This window comes from Rissa tridactyla, chromosome 3, assembly GCF_028500815.1.
Source record: "Rissa tridactyla isolate bRisTri1 chromosome 3, bRisTri1.patW.cur.20221130, whole genome shotgun sequence".
NCBI lineage: Eukaryota > Metazoa > Chordata > Aves > Charadriiformes > Laridae > Rissa > Rissa tridactyla.
In genome coordinates this window covers 53654362-53675378 of record NC_071468.1, presented here as the reverse complement: position 1 = coordinate 53675378, position 21017 = coordinate 53654362, and the positions used below count along the sequence as shown (strand labels likewise).

Here is a 21017-nt window from a genome sequence, read left to right as displayed (position 1 = left end):
AAGCATTGAAAAACCCTATTTTATTAAACATACAGGCATATTTACTATTTATGGTTTGTTCATTAAAAATCTATGACTCAAAGCAAAAAAGATTAAACTCAGTGCTATTTATACACTAGCATACAGATATCAAAAAGAGAAATGTACCAGAGAAAAATAGAGGTTTGCTAAAAATAAGCATATGGGGGAGAACAAGGTAGGGTGAATTTACGGGAGTTATGAGACTCGGAGCTCAGGAACTATCTCCCAAAGTTATCCAGGAAAGATGACGTAATTCCCCAGGACACCTGCAACTATAAAACTGGGACCTCTCCCGCAGCTGTTGGATGCGCTAGAGGAACATGCAAAAAGGACAACCAGAATTCCTTCAACCCAACTGCACTGAGAGGTGCTTGGTAACAAATAGACAGGATAAGCACAGTACAACTCCCACCACACAGACCTGGAGAAATCATATTATCGGTTGTTGAATTTTGCCCTAAACAGAATTCAAATTTTGCCCTAAACAGAATTCAGGAAGCAGGATAGCTGGAAGACAGATGCTGAAGACCACTCTGAGCCTGTCTCTGTTGAGACAACTAGAGGGCTCCAGAAACAGACACTGTCCATATTTCTCTCTTCAGGTTTCAAGGGCAGTTTTATTAAGTTTGAAGTACCTCTGATATATCAGGCACTGCGCTTTATGGTAGAATTTAGTACATGACAGCATTATTGTTGCACATATTGTTAAAGATGTCTTCTAAATGTAAGGCAATAAAAAAAAGCGCCAGTTAATGGAAGGGCAAAAAAAGGAAAATCTGGGAGGATTATCAAAAACCACCTAGACTCATCTTAAATCTACTCCTTCAAATGTAGCAGGACTTCTGCTCTCTGTTCAAATGAGAGCAGAATCAGGCAAGCTCAAAAGTTTTTCAAAACCTTAAGCAAAAATGCTTCTGGTCAAATATACAGAGAGTGTTCTTTCCCAGTCCGGAAAGTAGTCCCAACATAATATTCTTACTGCAAGTGCAAGAGGATATGCGTTACAGTAAGTTTAATGGCTCACTGACATACAGAATCACAGAATCTTCATTGTTGGGAAGGACCTTTGAGATCATCAAGTCCAACCATACACACACAAAAAAAGCCTCTCTACAATCTCTGCCACTAGAGCATGCCCTGAAGTGCCACATCTAGACGTTTCTTAAATACCTCTAGGGATGGTGACTCCACCGCCTCCCTGGGCAGGCTGCTCCAGTGCCTGACCACTCTTTCAGTAAAGTAATTCTTCCTAATACCTAATCTAAACCTCCCCTGCTGCAACTTCAGACCATTTCCTCTGGTCCTGTCATTGTTCACCTGGGAGAAGAGGCCAGCACCCACTTCCCTACAACCTCCTTTCAGGGAGTTGTAGAGGGCAATGAGGTCTCCCCTCAGCCTCCTCTTCTCCAAGCTAAACATGCCCAGCTCCCTCAGCCTCTCCTCATATGACCTGGTCTCCAGACCCCTCACCAGCCTGGTAGCTCTCCTCTGGACACGCTCCAGCACTTCAATGTCCCTCTTGTACAGAGGGGCCCAGAACTGAACACAGTACTCGAGGTGAGGCCTCACCAGTGCCGAGTACAGAGGCACCATCACTTCTCTGCTCCTGCTGGCCACGCTAATCCTGATACAAGCCAGAATGCTGTTGGCCTTCTTGGCCACCTGGGCACACTGCTGGCTCATGTTAAGCTGCTTGTCCACCATCACGCCCAGGTCCTTTTCTGCTGGGCAGCTTTCCAGCCACTCTTCCCCTAACGTTGCTTGGGGTTGTTGTGACCAAAATGCAGGACCCGGCACTTGGCCTTATTAAACCTCATACAGTTGGCCTTGGCCCATCGATCCAGCCTGTCCAGGTCCCTCTGTAGAGCCTTCCGACCCTCAAGCAGATCAACACTCCCACCTAGCTTGGCGTCATCTGCAAACTTACTGAGGGTGCACTCAATCCCCTCATCCAGATCACTGATAAAGATATTAAACAAAACTCGCCCCAAAACTGAGCCCTGAGGGACACCACTGGTGACTGGCCACCAAGAGGATTTCACCCCATTAATCACAACTCTCTGGGCACGGCCATCCAGCCAGTTTTTAACCCAGCGAAGCGTACATTTGTCTATGCCATGAGTCGCCAGCTTCTCCAGGAAAATGCTGTGGGGGACGGTGTCAAAGGCCTTACCAAAGTCCAGATAGACAACGTCCACAGCCTTCCCCGCGTCCAGAAGGTATGTCACATGGTCATAGAAAGAGATCAGGTTGGTTAAGCAGGACCTCCCTTTCCTAAACCCATGCTGGCTGGCCCTGATCCCTTGGCTGCCCTACGCTTGCCTTGAGAGCTCACTCAGGATGATCCTCTCCATGATCTTTCCTGGTACCAAGGTCAGGCTGACAGGCCTGTAGTTCCTCAGATCCTCCTTCCGACCCTTCTTGTAGATGGGCATCACATTAGCCACCCTCCAGTCATCTGGTACCTCCCATGTTGACCAAGATTGTTGATAAATGATAGAGAGAGACTTGGTGAGCTCTCCCGCCAGCTCCCTGAGTACTCTTGGGTGAATCCCATCCAGCCCCATAGGCTTATGTGTGTCTAGGTGCAGAAGCAGATCATTGACTACTTCCTTCTGGATCATGGGTGGGTTGTTCTGCTCTCCATCCTTATCTTCCAGCTCAGGAAGCTGAACACCCTGGGGATAGTTGGCCTGACTATTGAAGATGGAGGCAAAGAAGGCATTAAGTATCTCAGCCTTCTCCTTGTCCTTGGTCTGCCAAATTCAAAAGTACAGAATATAATCTGGACTTGAAAAAGGTAAATGTGCTCATAGTCTCTCAGTTTTGCCAGTGAAATGAAGGTTCTTTCTTTTCCTGGCTTATGTTCAGCAGACTGTCAGACTATGTGATCTCAAATGGTTTCAAGAGACATTAATATATTAAAACACTTATTAAAGACTGCTTCAGAAAGCCCCTTCAAAAGGAACAATTCAAAACTTCAAATAGATTTGTCAAAGCACTTGTAAGGAAGAAAAAAAAAACCCTTTTTTTATGCTCCACCAAGTAACAGTGTAGCGCATACTCATTTAAATAACATGCATACAAGTCAAAACATTTGTGAAGATATGCCTGAACTCTTAGATTTAAAAACAGAGAGAATTATTGTTTACTCTGTACATACATCCAAGAAAATTATCAATTCAATAGGTAATTTATAATGAGACAAAAATAGCTCCTCCTTCTCCATTTTTTTGTCCACCAGTCCCAAAATTAGAGAAGCAGAGACCAGTGTCGCTGTTCGCAACAGACGAGGAACACAAGATAACCTTACAACAGAACTGTTTTAAACTGCTTTTCTAAATGTGGAGTTACTATATCTAGAGGACAAGAACTTGAAGCCCAGCAGCTACAAGCAGAAGAATATGTTTTCACAACCACTAATTTAGACAGGTATAACATCACCTTTTCTTTCTTTCTCAAGTTTTGTCTCCTGCAGTAAGTTTCCATATTCTTAGTGTTTAATAAGCTATACATAGCAAGCCTGGCTCAATAACTGGGCAAGCTGCTATTCATTATGAAATCCCTACCCCTCGTGGCCAAACAGAACATCTGCTTTTGTAGTTTGTGCTTTAAAAGCAAAAATTCCACAAAGCAAAGCTTAAAAATACCACTAATCTTGCCATGACCTGAGCTCCTTTCCACATAGATAATAATTGCACAAAAGGTCAACCCCCAAAGCCACTAAGTTTTGTTTCTCTTTAATCAGGTCTCTACAATGACCTGGTATTCCTGACCTTCATTTCCTCCACCGCGTTCTCTAGCTCTTCAGGGGACTTGTATTCAAAATCTTTCTCCAAATATTCTTCTTCAGCTTGGGTCATCCATTCTTGCATCTCTGCCAAATCCTTCTTCAGATTTACAGCTTTTTCCTGACTTTCAGACAGGCGATTTTTCTGACTAATGATCTAGAATCCAAGGTGGAGAAAGAAACAGCAGTTTTGTTATTTAAATGTCCTTGTATATGTGAAAAACCACAAGTCTTTGTTAAAACATTTTAGTATCAAAACATTTTCAGGCCTTTTTAATTAACGAAAGACTTTTATACACACACAAAAACTCGGGATCTCTTTTTAGCAGATCAACAAAATCTAGAGGTGAGGGAAGGAGGAAAATGACTTTTTTTCCTCATTGCATGGAAACTGGTAACAATCCCTGGAAAATGTCAGATGGAAAAAAAAACAACCTCTCCTGATGACAAGTATCACATAGTTAGATAAATCTTTATACAGAGCACTAAGACCTCGCTTCTTTCCACAGCCCAGGTAATCTGGATTCTGTATCAACAGCGAGGTTCTCCAACACAGATCCTCTCCAGACATTGCAACTAAAGAAGTATGCTTCTACAGACAGCAGAAAGCTTTCACCCAAAAGAAACAACCAAATACACCAGACTGAAGTGGTAGTCTATTTATAGCCATTTATTTTTCGAAGTTACTTGGAAGCAGGCAGAAATTACACAGGCCAGAAGAATATTCCAGATTTCAGGAACAACAACAGAACAAAAAGGTCAGTCTTCCCTCCCACGCATCCCAGAAACAGTAGCATGAGGGAAAGTGAACAAATTAACAGTTAGTTACAAACAATTAAACTGGAAGGAGCACAGTGAACTCTTAGGTACCGAGAAGCGCATGTATTCAGACAAAACTACTATTGGACAGGTATCCTCTAACATATTTGCACTTCTGAAGGATTCACTGGGCTACGTTGGATTTCAGCCACTTTGACAGTGGAACAAGTAAAACATACTTGTTCCACTATTTTACTGCTTCACCTCTTCGCCATCCTACCATTGCCACGCAACTGAACAAATACCTGCAGTAACAAGCTAGCAACAGCAATATATGGAGAACTCACCTGTTTGCTCAGTTTCTCCCATTGAGTCTGGCAGTCTACTAGCCGAGATTTTGCCCAAGTATTTATGCCTGTGATAGGCTGAGCTCTTAAAGCAGACTCTACTTCTTTCATCTCTTTCAGTGATGGTTCAATCTTCTCCATTTCATTGACAAACACCTGAGCACACATCAGAGAAAATTAATGTTCTTCTTTAGCAAAACATTACATAATTTATAGGATACCAGCAACTTTGTAATTTTTAATTATTCCAGAGAAACTCTAATAAAAAGCGGAGTGATGCTGTATTCCATACTAGACTGTTTAAAACAATCCTTCACTGGCCCAAAACATCAGAACTATGCAATTACAAAGCAAAATACATCTTGCCATAAACAGTGCGAACATTCTCACGTGCTACATGTCAACACTGGAACAACACAAGTTTGAAGATTATGTGCACTACATACCCTGATGTTGCTGGCATACCTCAGACTCTTAGTCTTCTCCCAGAAACAAACATTAGAAGGTACACTGTAATTACTTACTATAAGATGAAATTCTAATTACTTACTGTAAGATGAAATTCTGCCTATTTGTGATCACTATTTGCCACTAGCTAGGAAGGAATCTTACTTGTAAGGCATATACAACTCCTAAACCTTAGGAGTTTCAGAATTATTTGCTTGTTATTTTTATCGCCCTTGGAAGTTTCATGCAAAAAGCACTTTTCACTCACAGATTCAATTCCCTAATCGCAAAATTAGGAGAAATCTATAAACATTTTCTGAGACTAATGTCAACTTGTAGATGAGTACTTGTAAATATGGTGAAGACCTTTGAAAAGTACAAAGTGTTATGGCTACACACGAGGAAGCAATTAAAATGTGCCCTGAAGAAAGATAAGACAATTTTTCTGGCCAGCTTTATGGAGTATGCCATGGACAATATTTAATAATAGAAGCAAAATAATAAAGAAGAGATGCTAGTTATTATTTATTTCAAAAGATTCCTTAAAAGACACTCACTGTGCACTGGTCAAGTTGTCTTTGAAGTCCTTCAGTATCTCCTTGAACAGCCTTTTCTGTCATTAAGAAGTCTTTCACACCATCCATCCACTTCTGAACAACTTTTGAATCAGTCTAAATCAAACATAATAATGAAGAGCTGATACAATGCAGTGATGAACAGTGTACGACTGTTGCATTTCAACAACTTCTAGCAGTGTCAAAAGAATATTTTACAAGCTGCTAGCAATGTCTTGGTTTTGAATCAGACCACCTTTGTTTTCATTTTTGGTTTGGGGTTGGGTTTTTTTCCCCTCCCAATTTCTCTGTTCTCAAATTTATATGAAAATTAAATTCACAACAGTGATTCTCTTACATCCATGCCACAGCATGATTTAATTGACACTGCACTCTCCAGGCTATCACACAGAAACACAGGATCAAGGAGGCAAGCATGGCTTCAGGAATTACGTGGTCACCATTCACCTGGCTGAAGGCTGGGGATAGCCTTTTCCTGACAACAGAATCCATGTATGACTGCTTCCACCACACTTGTTCAAGAAACATATGTCCAAGAAAAAGAGAGGGCCCTATAGGAAGGGGGATAAGAGGCGGAGGTAATGCTAAACACAATTGACAGGTAGAAGCTATCCTGGAAAAGCCATTCACCTTACGGAGAAACATAGGCATAAAAGGAAAATATGACAGAGGATTAGACTAACTACTAAAAAAAAAAAAAATCTAGCTATTTGAGGCCAATAGCAGCTACTGTACTCACTAGAACAACACACAGGGCGGGGGGAACCATAAACAATATCAGAGTTATATGACCTAACATTTAGCAGTTGCCTTATACCCTGCAATGAGGTAGGTAGGAAAGGAGACAGGAGGGTTGTCATCTCCTTCCTGTGCAAATTGTAGATGTTCCCAATCACCCTTACAAACAAAACCACCACAAACTTAGAGCAGGGAGAAAGTTTTTCCTTATGCTGGTTCAACTGAGTTATGTGATTGTTATTTTTTAATAATATGGTTGGATGGGTTTTAGTCAATATTTTTGGACTGTTTCGTTGGATTTTTTAATAGATGTCATCTTTTTATTCTGACACAATCATCATCACAGAGCACTGTTAATGAGAAGCCGAGTCAAAGCTTCACCTTCTACTCTGCATGTCATTGAGGAAGAAAGCAAACACTTCGTTTCCTTAAAAACCTTGCAATAACTGTTCTTTCAAGATCAATACATTATACACTGCTTCTCAAAAAAACGCCTGCACTAATGAAAACCCATTAGACTAAGATCATGTTTATTTTTAGGCCAATGCTACCATTAGAGGTCAAAGTCATGACATTTTCTTCATTCCTTTTCCATTTTGGGGGAATTTCCTGCAGCTGATTAGCCTGAAAATCATTTTCCAAAAAACAGAGCCTCCCAGGAGGCTTAACAGTGAACCATGGCTTAATGTAAAAAAAAAAAAAAAAACCACATATTTATAAAGGTTGCCATTTGACAAAGCATTTTAGCATATACCTCATTTAGCTTGCTTACAGTAAGCTACTTACATAAGTAGCTGAAGTGAATTAAACGACATAACTCACGAAGTTAGGCACATATTTAAATAACTTAATGAATCACGAGCCAAGTCTACAGAAATTCAATGAAGTAAATGCTCCTGCACTGCATGGGTAAATAACTACCAGTAGTCAAATACCCAGTGTAGTTTGTTGATGTATAAGAGCTCACAATTTTTAGACATGAACTAAAACATTGGATCAGTTTCTAAAATTTATTCCAGGCAGGAACAACGATCAAGCGTGCTGAATTTTAACTTGTTCACTCCTAGAAAAACCACATTATGTACAGCCATGCAGTACATTTAAAGGAACTGAAGGTGACACATACTCAAAGACACAGCAAGCCACGCAAGATACAGAAATTTTCTTCTAGAAAATACAAGATGCAAAACTGATAAAATGAGTCTTGTCTACTTTTCTCTTCACGTGCCTAGTACAGACAGTCTCACAGTAAAACACGTCATGTCACTAATGCAGATATTGTCAGCTTGGGGGAGCCTCTGACACATCACAAATCACATAAGGGCCACCTGAGCAGCAGGACCCACAGGCAGATCTGCCACTGACTTGCTCTTCAAACTAACAAGGATATTTTAAGCACTGTTCACCTGTCTGCTCGCTGATACACGTTCAGTTTCTTTTCAAAAACCTAAGTGCAAGGAGTGCTGTTTTGGGGAATGCCATTTTTTAAAGATGAATTAGGAAAAACAGAAACATTTGAAATAAACCAACACTTGCGTGTAGTTGCACATGACCATATGTTCTCCAAGGGTTGCCATTTACTTACTCTTTTTTTTTTTTCTTTTCTCCCCCACTTTCAATTTTTTTTTCCTTTAATAGCCAGATGCTTCATCTCCTCTCTTAACCAAGAAGATACTGCCCAGCCATTCAAACTAATCTTGTGTCTCTGGTATCACATTCTCCACTACTGACCCATTCAGTCCCTGCACCAGGACCATATACCCAGTCTCCCATATCAATATTTCTTGCAGTGCATGTTCCATCCTCATCTGTCCAGTGCCATCCACAACATTTTTATTCAATTTGCTTCACATTCTCATTTTTATTCATACAGGGCTGAACTACAAAAATCTCTGTACAGATGAGTACCACTCCTTCAAAAGGAAAATTCAGAGAATATAAGCACATGCCTGTCTGTCCACTGACAGCTTTATGAAACATTTAGAAAACACAGGAACTGTGCACTTAAGAATCCAGTTCATGAGAAAACACCCCCACTGTAAGCCACGTATTTCTACAGATAGCACCACTACGTATTTCTTCCATTTTCAATTATTTAATAATTACTTCTACTATTTCTTCTGCTTTAATTTCTTTTTCAGCTTCTGTACTTCTTTTTAAGGCAACAGGAAAGTTTTTAACATGTTGCTCAGGAAAAATTCTTCTCAGATCTAAATAACAGCACATGGCTTCAATGCTCTGCTCTCCATAGCTCTTCAAAACGCCCATAGGCATAAAAATCCACATCTTTCATCAGTGAGTGATTCATATATACAGTGGTACCAACATCACTTTGGGCAGCTGTGAAAAACAGGGCACTACACCTTTGGCTGAAAAAAACGAATAATCGATTACTAAATAAAAACCTGCCATGCTAATAGTGCACGCATGTACTCTATTCTCAGTTAAAAATATGAGAGAATTTCATTTTTCAGGAGCCATTTTCCACTCAGTTAAAGCCATGATTTAGGAAAGTAGGTGCGTGTACAGACCCTTCAACTGAACATGATTCAAGTGCAGAAAGAGTTCTGCACTGACAACAAATTAAGGGAGAAAAAAAACTCTGCTAAAACTGATGAGGTAAGTAGGTCTTGCTCAGTGTAGCTACAGATAATCAAGGCAACTGGAAAGCTGCAATCATTTGAAGAACAATACTGATAAAAAGTTGTTGCACAAAGAACGTTGAGGCAGGCTTACATGCAGAATATTTATTCTGTTGTGCTAAATAACTAATAAGTGTAACCAGAAAGAGTGGGAAGGGAAGAGAATGAGATATGGTAGGTCAAAGTCAGGAGAAAAATTAGAGGTGGTTGCTGGAAAATAATCACCAAGGGCTTGGCTAAGCCTTAGAAATTAGTTGCTTTTAGGCTCCTGTACAAGCCAGCTCACGTTGGGCACTCAGCTCCCACTAACCAGCAGCACTGGCTCCTCCACAGCTCCACATCATCCCACAGGCTGCTGCAAGAAGCTATGGAAGGATGGGTTTTTGAGGGAACCAGACTAAAAGCAGACACTCTTTCAAATTCAGGTGCACAAATACACATATTCCTGAACATGTTTTTCTAGGGGGGCAGGGCAGGCACAGCTTTTATCTTTATACTTCAGGTAATACAGCCTAACAGTATTACACAAAAGTGTTACATAAAAAAAATACACATTTTCCCCTCTGAAAACCTGTAATTCCTCCTCCTATTCACAGGCTGGTTTGTGATTTCCATTTACAGGTTCACTAGCCTAGACTGGACTACCATACCTATGCTATTCATACACACACATCCCACACACGTGCTGCTAGGAGCAGCTGAAGTCCTGAAACAGAGTATTAATGAATAACACTTTACAAGCAAGTTTTTCCCTCCAGGCTTTTTCCCCAGGTAAAACTTTCATGGAAGCACAGGTGTGCACTCTGCTCTTAATTTAGTTACAATCTGTTACTCCTACTATGACTGCTCCTACTATGACTTCTTCAAGGCTTGTGGGTTTTAATTAAAAAAAAAAAAAAAAAGAAAAGAAAAAAAGGGACTTGAGGCTTTTACTACTTCCGAACCATAAGCCACAGTTTGTCCAACTTTCACAGCAACTTCATGCAAGTCAATAACCTGGCCTTACTAATAAAAATTTCAGTTTAAACACGTGTCTATACTTAAGTAGTCATTAAAGACCCTGTCTAGCTTAAAATAAAAAAAAAAAAAACCACACTTAGTTTGAGGTTTGAATCCACTATCAAATAAAAGAGTTTTCTGCTTCAGAGGGAGGGGAGAGCAAGGCTGAAAGAAACTTTTGGGCAAAAAGTGATGGTGTGCATGCATGACACCAATGTTCTCAAGAAGGTGCATGCAGCAAGTTACTTATGTTGATAAATTGCATAATGCATACTCTGTTAAATAGAAAAGAATTTAAATAATTCCACACATTAAAATATATTTAATGCATGTGAAAATACAGATTTCTGTTAGCTAATGCACATGTGCCTTTATCCCAAGAGACAGGGAATCTCTAAAAGCACTTTCTCGCTTTTTGAAGTTTAAAATATAATACAAAAATGAAAATAATCTGAGACTTACTTAGTCTAGTTAAACATTACTCTAGCAAAAAAAATGGCACTATATTTGGGCTTTTATAGTGCTCTGATCAGCTTATACTTTCAAGCTGATACTGAAGAATGGTTAGTACCTATTTAACTTTTGGGTCACAATAATATTTCCATGGGCTAAAGCATGATATGTTTAGTTGTCATTATTTTTTCTTCTCCCCAGTCTACAGAAGGGACTTAAAGCAAACACAAATAAACCCATCTAACCAGTAAATACTGAGTCAACCTCTTCTAAGTGACTTAAACACTTATCTCTCCCCTCTTTATCAATGTGTTAAATATCTAAATACCCTTTAAATACCCTTGCTTTTAGTCCCTTCGTTTTTAAAGGACCTTCTGTTATGCAGGATTTCATCTGTGTGTGTGTATAAAAATATATAAAATATGTAAGAGTGCTGATTAATCTTATTTCTTTAACTCTCCTTCCTGACACTTCAGACGCCATCTGTTGGAACTGGAAAACTCACTATACCTAAGCATTTTCTTTACTTTCTTTTTTAACAGGCTGTAATATTTCTTTATTACTGTTGACAGAAGCCTCAAGTGAAGGAGCAGGTTTTCTGTAGCAGGTATGGAATTTCAATTTTAGATGCCAAACTATTAAGGCACTGGGTATATGACACCAACTGCAAGAGAGGGCACTCAGCTCCTGGTGGGATCAAGCCTTCAACAGCATAGCTGACATACCCTTCACTTTGGCATAACCTTTACTTCTGGTACTGAAAGAGGAGGAATGCCAATTTTAAGTTAAAAGTAATTCTATTAGAAGATAAAATAATATCCTGGCATGTTAAAGTCCTCTGCTGCCCTGCTACAAATACATTATATATGCTTCCAGCCTCTGACAGAGTAGTGGCCCATCAACATTCCCCTTCTCAATCAGTATCACCTGGACTCTTGCAGGAACACAGAGAAAGAAAGAGCTTTAAAACTACTGAGTTATGTAACAAAAAAAAATTCCTTTCATTTTACCTCAAATATTCTCAACTTGGATATAAGTTCCTCCAGTAGTTTAACATCTTTGGAAATCTTGAGCTTTAACTTGTCCCAGTGTCCCTGCACATGCTTGAACTCTTGTGTGTAGACCTTTTTTATATCAGGAGAAGCATGTTTCTCCAAAGCCTTTGTTTCTTCAGCAAGTTTATCTACTCTGGGCTTCTGGGCTTCCAGCGTCTCACAAATTGCCTACAAGGAAAAAAGAAAAAAGAAAAAAAGAAAAAGAAATTTGTAATGAACACATGAAACCATTACTAATTTCATTAATTTAACTTTATTAGTATATACATTTAATGTGCACATGTGATAAGCGTGACCATATATTTTGCTATATTTTGTTGAGGAAGAATCTTATTTTTGATACATTTATGTTCCCAATTTTACTTCTACATACAGGAAAGAAACAGGATAAAGTATACCATTTCCTCTAAAAAGATAGGTAGTGAGATAGCAATGAAACTGGGAAGAGGGATGCTTGTTTCTGCAAACAAGAGCTTTCTGTGCAGGGTGTCATAGACTGTCAATCCCCAGCTTGGGTCTATGCCTGAAGCACTTATCAGTGCCAGCTATAGTACAGAAGGAGGAGATGGACAATCCCAGGTCCACAAGCAGCTCATCATCTGCAATTTGTTCCCATCGCCCATCACACTCCTTAAAGCTCCCACACTGGCGTGGTATGTCCTTTCAGGCTAATTAGTCTCTGAAGAAAAGAGGGAGGAAGGATTCAGGCAGCAGGAAAAGACAAGCCTCCAAAGACTAAATGCTACTGCAATTCAGTCAGCATATGGACCAGAAAATCTCTGTCATATTTAAACAATACAGAAGCAACATTAAAAGAGAAATCCAAAGAACTCAGAACTTTTTTTTAATCTGCTGGTTCAAAAATAATCCAAAGCACTAACTCCCCTGTTTACCGGGCTTTTAAAAATATCTATTTGATCACTCTCTGCTGAATAGAGAAGTATATGAAGACAGATACAGCCTGTCCCCAACCCAGCAACTGGAGTTCAAGAGCTCCTGCAGAGCCATTCTGCAGCCCTCTCATGCCACCACACAGGGAAAAATCATGTTTCTGAATTGAGCATGATTCCACAAAAGCAGCGAGGGACAGGGAAATACTTGTCTGTGTGTATTTTTAAGAAAAAAAAAAAAAAAAAAGTACTGAAGATGCATGATTTTCTCCTGTCACTCCAGCCCTGACCCAGTAACCGATATTTACAAAGCAACTGTTATCCGTAGATTTTCCCCTACTTTATAGGCTCATAATAGGAAACAAAACACTGTTTCTAGAATTTGTGCAACAATTACCTTTATGGCTTGCAAGCACTGTTTCCCTTTGAAAGGCAATCTGGAGGCCAGAAGAATATACTTACTCTCTCATAACAGCCAAGCAGGATGAAACAGGATGGATTTGTTAACCAGCTGAACCTGAGAGGCACCCCGCCTCTGGAAAGGCTATGCCCAGTGCTTAGAGGAGAGGACTACAAGCCTGCGTCCCACAGCCTCACCGGGAGGGCCGAGGCAGGGTCAGGGAGCCTGCATGGCTGCGGGGGAGGGACATGGCCTCCCCAGGACAGCAAGCCCGAGCGGGCTGGGCATGGCTGCCAGGCGGCTGCAGTGCAGCTCGGGCAGGGAGAGCTGAAAGGCAGCTCCCAAGGGAGGGAAGGGCAGGCCGGGCTCCTGGCTTTCCTCACCATCGTGCTCAGCAGCAAAGGAGCAGACCTTGGATCAGGTCACCAACCTGATCCAACCAAGCTCCTAGGAGCGGGGGATGCTCTCAGCACCCTGACATCCATTTTGAGGTTCCTCAGCACAAGAGAGACACGGGCACACTGAAGAGAGCCTGGGAAGGCCATCAAGGTGGTCTGAGGCACTGCAGCACTTGAGAGAAGATCCCTCAGAGCCTCCTCTTCCCCGAGCCAAGCAGTCCCAGCTCTCTGGGCCTCATCTCCTGGCACGGGCGGCAAGAGAAGCTGTGAAGCCTGCAGGCTCGGAGGTACCCAGCCCTCGCCCGACACGTCCCTCAGCAGCCTCTGGTGACCCAGCTTTCAGCAAGCAACCCTGCCACACACACCGCTCCCGGACCGACTTCCCTCCGAGTCATCTTTTCGCTCCCCCACTGAAAACAAGGCAGGGGAAGAGGGGCTGACAGCAGCTGAATAAGCAGCTTCCTCGCGTCAGTGCGAAGGTAAGAGTTACCTTTGCCTGCTGCAGGGCCTTCTCCACCTTACTGGGGTCGCTCAGCCCGCTGGCGATGGACTGCTGCTTGTGCTCCAGCTCGCCCAGCGCGCCCTTCAGCCGCTGCAGGCAGTCCACGTACTCCTGGCTCGGCTGGCTCTCTGCCTCTGGAGGCATTGAAAAGAGTAATGGAACAAAATACAAGGTAAGGAAATAGACACGAGACCCAAATTATGAGAGACGTGAACATAATCAGAGTGATCAGAATCGTTTAGAAACAAGAAATCAAAGTGAGATATACTTGTACATTGAATCCTGCTGAGACCTTCCAAGAGATAAAAAAGTCTTCTGCTGATGGCAATGGTTTTTCCTTTTAAAAAATATTAAATACATATAATATATAATTATGTATTATATAGAATATAATAATAAATATATGATGACAACACCCCCCCAGAAATAAGGATTTAAGAACTCAGCCCAATTTTCAGTATTTTCTTATACACCTAAGCACCTAAATCTCTCAGGGTGGTTGGGGTGGTGGAATCAATAGTACTTGGGCTTTTGCATGCCTACATCCCCACAATTTAGTATTTTCATTTTAAAAAGTTTTAGACATATCTACTATTCATATGCAAACCGACACAGATATCTACTATATATAAAATATAAAGTATAGCATATATTATAGCCATATATTAAATATACACACTACATATAGCAACTATATAAACACACATACATAAAATATGTATTACTGCAGTAGTAGGGTTTGGGTTTTTTTTTTTCATTTTTATATATATATACACACATAAAAATATATAAAAATAGCAGCTTTCAGCCTGTTGCCAGAACAGAGACACTGTCTGGGAAGACTGAATAGAGAATAAAAGTTCAGATGGAATATCTGCTTGCAATCATTGCCTGCATCTCAGATTTTCCTTGAACCAGCCCTCTGTGGAATGCCAGGCAGGAGGCAGCATCTCACTCTGGCATTTCAGAAAGAAAGCATCAGAGTTAGAAAACTGCAGCGAACAGGATTTTGGCTGCAAGACTCATACTGTGGTATGCACATTCTCTGGCCTAGGATTCCTAAGCAATTTTGTTACTGCCACAAATGAAATTAATCTAAGCCTTGTTCTGACTCACCAGGTAGCTTTTCAACAGCTTGCTGTCAGAACTGTCACATCATTTATAACTAAGGAATGAGTCAACATTTCTAGAGAGAATTAGTTACCTAGCTTCCTCTTTTCAAAAAACCAGGATCAATTTAAAGGGGGGGGGGGGGAAGAAGAATTCAGTAAAAAGCAAATAGGTACGCTGTCACTGAACTACATCAAATCTCAAAGGAGAAAATAGTTAAAATAGTCTCCCATTGACAAAAAAAATTAAGTCACAATTCCCATAAAAAAAATTCCTGTAGAGATGGGAGTGAGTAGCACTCCACAAGGGAATTTTCAGAGGCTCAAAAAGACACGAAAGGAGCTGGACTTCTGTCAGTCACAGCCTGCCAAATTCACAAATGCTCAAGTGCCACCACCAGCTGTTTCTCCCAGTTATACGACTCTGGAAGTTCTTTTACCTTACAGCAATTCAAACTATGCTGTAAATAAACAACTGAAACCCTGAACTAACATTTCCGTCTGTTCTTTAGCAATACCCAATCTGCAGAGAAATTATCATTCAAAAAAAAAAACCCAACACAAATACAAATTTAACATATTACAATATGTAAAGTATTTTTACCAAGTAATAACTGGTTCAAATATGTTAATAATGCCTCAAGTGATGTGTGGCATGAAAAAAATAAGGAGTATTTTTGTCATATCATGTAATAATTACCAAAATACACAATGCCAATAAAATTATTCAAAAGTACATGAACTCAGAACAGTCATAAAATAATCATTCCCCACAGTAAGAACGAAAGCATACCCTGTAATTTGAGTGTAGCAGGCAGATACATTTACTCATACAGTTTTCTGCATGGATATAATCAAAGCATGCAGGCCTTGTGCAACACATTATATAGATGGCCTAACCATTTAGTAATTAGGCCTATTTTTATACACACAGAATTAAAGTGTCAATGCTCATCCACTTGGGGCCATTAGCAAAACGCTTCTTTGAATTCCTCAGAAACAAAATGAAAACTAAGGAAAAAAAAAAACTCCTAATAGGTCTGTGCTCTTGCTATTCAGCTGTAAAATATTAACGGGGTTACGTATTTTGTGCACTACATTTAAAACCCTTTAGAAGCCAGCATGACTGCTTTGAATGCTCATAATAAAATTTTTAATGCGACAAAAACCCAAGGAGAAAGCGCCTGAAAAGCAAACCAGATTCCAAATCACTTCAAAGATGAAATTTCCAAAAGGAATTATGTATGACTAATGTGCTCAACAAAGCTATGAAAAAGAATAAATTTCACATGCAAGCTTGAATTTTACAAGGTTCTCCTAATCTTCCATTTTTTATTTCTAGTATTACTATTTATATCTGTAAGCGCCAGAGACACACAGCTTTTCAAACTATATTATCCACATTAAATATGTTTTGCTAATTCCTTAAATGTAGTTTCAGGAATGTTGCATCCTTGCATAATCGCTTTTAACACCATGGAACAATGTATTTTGTAGTGTGCACAGAGGAAGTCATATGAATATTCTTTAGGGTGAATAAAAAGATTTTGTCAGCCTGACCCAAAGCATCCCAGAATCAGTAGGAAAACTCTGCTAGAATTCAGCGAGTTTTCAATCGGCTCAGAACAGCAACAACAACAAAAAAATATCAGAACACAAGTATCAGGAGGGCTTATGTTAAGCAAAATATATATATATTTACCTTTCTTCAGCTGCTGGTGACGTTCTTCTAGTTTCTGACAAGTTAACTTGAAGCGATCAAGAAAACCGTTCAAGCTCTCCTGAATGAAGTTTGGCGGCATGGGCTGAGAGGCAAGTGCCTTACAGGTGGCTTTCAGGTGTTCCAACCGTGGACTCAGGCTTACAAGATGAGTTAACTCCCGCTGTGAATGATCAAAAACAAAACCAAATCTCACACTTGCCTTGTTAACAACAAAGATTTTAGTAAGCTACTGCAGCACAGCTCCTCCACATTACTAGGGCAACAACATTAAATACTCCTGTGACACAGGTACCAAAATCTTCCAGTCAAATTGTGTGCCCTGGATGCCTCCGAAATTTTGAGTTACCTTACTGATTAGGCTAAGCTACTCTGGGGTATTTTGTACTCCTAACAGCTTCCAATCAGAATTAACATGTTTTGCCAGACTTACCTGACATAAGTCTTTCAGGACTGCTGAGGGCTGGGATGCTGAAGAAGCGTCGTTTTTAAGCCAGCCATCCTTCTCAATTACAATCTTCTCAAGCTCACTCATTTCTTTAAAATAAGCATTTATATCTTCTTGGTACTTTATCTTTCTGGCCACTTCCTCCAGATGTTGAACCACATCTTTCCACTCTGACAATATTTTCTCCATCACAGTTTTTATATCCACTGTAGAAAGTCCCTCTAAAAAGATCATATAAATTATTGTTGTATTAACTGCAACACATTTTGATTAACAGGCATTTAACCTTTCCTCTCTTCAGGTACACGTGTACATTTGCATTAACAAGCAAAATGCTTTGATTCCAAGTCCATTATCCATAAATCTGTACTTATTGCTAACAGTGTTTCAGCTTTTTATTTCCATTTTAACAGTAAAATGAAGACTGAGATATTCCACTTCCATTCTTTCTGTTTGATAACATTTGAATTTATAACAACAAGATGACTCTCAACTATCATAACCCTCTTCACCATCGTGATTTGTGTCTAAATGTTGATATGCAGATTTAAGTAAAATAAGATTTATTTAAGTAGGCTTCCAGTAAATTTACTTTTTTAGAGGATTCTAGTCTCCACAAGGAGAGAAGCAGCAAGTTGGAAGGCAGCAATAAAGCCATTGAAAACAGATGGAAATCCTGTCGACTTGAGAGAGAGGTGGAGCAATGGCTAACAATGTCACATTGCATGCAGACATGATTAATAAACTAGGTCATATGAATAGCTACAAAAGCAACATGACAAAATATGAGATTTCCCACTCACAGTGACTACACGAAGCACTTGCTATGCCATCTTTTTGACAAATCAATGCATTACTTGAGGATGCAGCAGCAGAAGTGAACAGACCTCCTACCCGTTCATTGTTCTTTTATTTCCTCAGGTGCCAGAAGTAACTGATAATTTTGCTATATACAAAGATATTTGAGTGCAATATGTATTCAGCAGTACATTCTTGCTGTTGGAAGTTTCTGATGCAGATTCACTTTCAGGGTACCGTCTTCTTTATATGAGACATATTTGGGTCATTTGAACTTAATGGTTCTGTCATTTAGACTGGAGCACAAGGAGGAGAGTCACATGGAGGGGCCTGTTTGCTGCATCGCTTTAGCATAAGTGTAGCCCTGTGCTCTGGTCAGCACAACCAGCCAGCGTGCTGCAAGGGCACTTGAAGGCTCTGCTCCATACGTCCTCCCTGTCCTGCACACACCGACCATACACTTGGCACGTCTACAATACAGAAGCACAGCAGCTGCAACGAGCCACATAAGAGCAGCATGCACGAAACCATGGGTCACTGCCATTACGGCACGGCCTGTACACGCCCCACGACAGAAGTGGATGTATACACATGCATGCCACTGCTGTGCATTATTCCACAGGTGTAGCTGGGCCTGGGTTTGGAGAGAAGGGCTGTCATTCTGAGCTGGACAAAACATACTAGCAGACCCTAACAGAGCCAGGGGCTGTAGATCGGTTATTTTCTATGGGTCCCAAACTTTAAGATGACAAACAATTAGGAAGCAATTGCTGAATCTTATCTTTTGCCAGTACAAAGCATAGAATCATAGAATTGTTAGGGTTGGAAGGGACCTTAAAGATCATCTAGTTCCAACCCCCTTGCTATGGGCAGGGACACCTCCCACTAGATCAGGTTGCTCAAAGCCTCATCCAGCCTGGCCTTAAAAACTTCCAGGGACGGGACTTCCACCACCTCTCTGGGCAACCCGTTCCAGTGTCCCACCACCCTCATGGTGAAGAACGTCATCCTAACATCCAGTCTGAATCGACCCATCTCTAGTTTTAATCCATTCCCTCTGGTCCTCCCATTACCCGACATCCTAGGAAGTCCCTCACCAGCTTTCTTGTAGGCCCCCTTAAGATACTGGTAGACCACTATAAGGTCTCCTTGGAGCCTTCTTTTCTCCAGACTGAACAACCCCAACTCTTTCAGTCTGTTCTCATAGGAGAGGTGCTCCAGCCCTCTGATCATCCTCGTGGCCCTTCTCTGGACATTTTGCAGCACGTCCATATCTCTCTTGTAGTAGGGGCTCCAGATTTGGACACAGTACTCCAGGTGGGGTCTCACAAGAGTGGAGTAGAGAGGGAGAATCACTTCCCTCGACCAGTTTCTGAACTATGCGTTTCTCGTTATGATCAACACGTACTGGTTTCATAGCCATGACTTATCACAACTGGAGGGGTTTATAAAAGAGAGGGAGGATCTCTGTGCAGGTTTGAAGACAAGGAACAGCTACCAATTTTTATAACCCAAACTCCAGGTCAGATCAGTGGCTTCCAGCCATCAGCCTCAGGGCAATGGCACCCACTGTAAAAAGCTTCAGCTGTAGTAGGCAAGGGGGGGAGGATTATAGATGCTTAGCAGATTGGTGCATCCAGGCAAAGGGGCTGGCTGGAAAAAAAATGTGACAGTTGGGAAATCCAATGGAAATCAGCATTTTCCAGAAGGTATGCTGGTTAGTATGCAGGACAGTGACACGATCCTTTCACCTGTCTGAATGCTACCAGTTATAGACACTTCACCAAAAGGCAAGTGCATAGCAGATCTAAAAGACTGTCTCTGGATGATATGAACAGCTCTTTTATGGAGAAAGTCACATTTCAGTGATGGAGTTTTGTCATATTATGAAACAAGATTTTGGCACGGTTTAAAGAATCAACTTTCACTGATGTTAATTATAAGTTTCCAGGGATAAGTGTTTTAATTGACAATCAATCATTTTCTGAAGCATGTAGGCTTCTCTCTTGCCTTTGAACCATGAATTGTGACTGTATCATCAAAACATACTGACAGTTTTAGAGAAACAGAGGAAACTAGAAATAAAGAGAGATATATACACACATTTATCAAGCCTAAATTTGGTTTCAAAATTTTAACTTCAAGGCAGTTATATTTTAAAATTTTATACTTAAAATCTCCACACAATTTAAAATTAAACCAACTCCTTCCCCCAAAAGCATGTTACTGACATTTTAAGAAATTATGTCTATTTCAATAAAAACAAGCCTTAAAAAGTTGCAAATGAACACACACACATTAAGCAATATTAATATCGCTTTTCTATAAGCATTAATAGAAACAAAGCACATATCAATAACTAGTAACAGTAACAATGACCAATGTCTCTGAAGGAAAGAAAATGGAGGGAGAGGGAAGGAAAATATTGCTATGCTTAACTAGAGGTAGCCTATTTCAGTATTATTTCCCAGCAACTCATCTGATTAAATCACAAAACAGAAAAACCTTCAGGTCGCTTACCCTTTCCCATTTGATCCAAAAGAATATGCGCACTTCGTTTCAGTTCATCTAACTTTCGGCTTTTTTCAACCCTTTCCTTTTCAATCACCTACAAAGTGAACCCCAAAAGAATACAGTTTCAGAGAGGGTAATTTTTCTTGACTCCACACCCCCACCCCCAACCTTCCCCACTAGTAACATGGATTTTCCCACTACTACCCAAAACACATTCCAGTTTTCTGGGATACAGGCACCTTCTAAGATGTTTGGAAAACAAATGCAAAAGGAGTTACCTCTCAGAAGTGCCAGGCAAGCAAGAGTCTAGTAAAACACCACCAGGAATAAAATATTGTTAAAAGGGTTGACGATCCTGCTATATGAAATCAGATATTGGGACATCAGCTAAAACAAGTCAATTGTGATCAAA

At 40.5% G+C, this 21017-nt stretch overlaps 1 protein-coding gene across 7 annotated transcripts in view; it reads right to left on the bottom strand.

Moving 5' to 3' along the window:
* The window catches only part of UTRN (utrophin), a 416848-nt gene that overhangs the window by 267114 nt on the left and 128717 nt on the right, over positions 1 to 21017 (bottom strand). For all 7 annotated transcript variants that reach the window (XM_054195259.1, XM_054195260.1, XM_054195261.1 and 4 more), the window contains 8 exons: positions 20612 to 20699; positions 17279 to 17514; positions 16828 to 17008; positions 14005 to 14150; positions 11782 to 11994; positions 5922 to 6035; positions 4918 to 5073; positions 3798 to 3968 (listed from right to left, as the gene is read on the bottom strand). In XM_054195259.1, the coding sequence (XP_054051234.1) occupies positions 3798 to 3968; positions 4918 to 5073; positions 5922 to 6035; positions 11782 to 11994; positions 14005 to 14150; positions 16828 to 17008; positions 17279 to 17514; positions 20612 to 20699 (1305 nt within the window). The remainder of the gene's footprint in view (positions 1 to 3797; positions 3969 to 4917; positions 5074 to 5921; positions 6036 to 11781; positions 11995 to 14004; positions 14151 to 16827; positions 17009 to 17278; positions 17515 to 20611; positions 20700 to 21017) is intronic.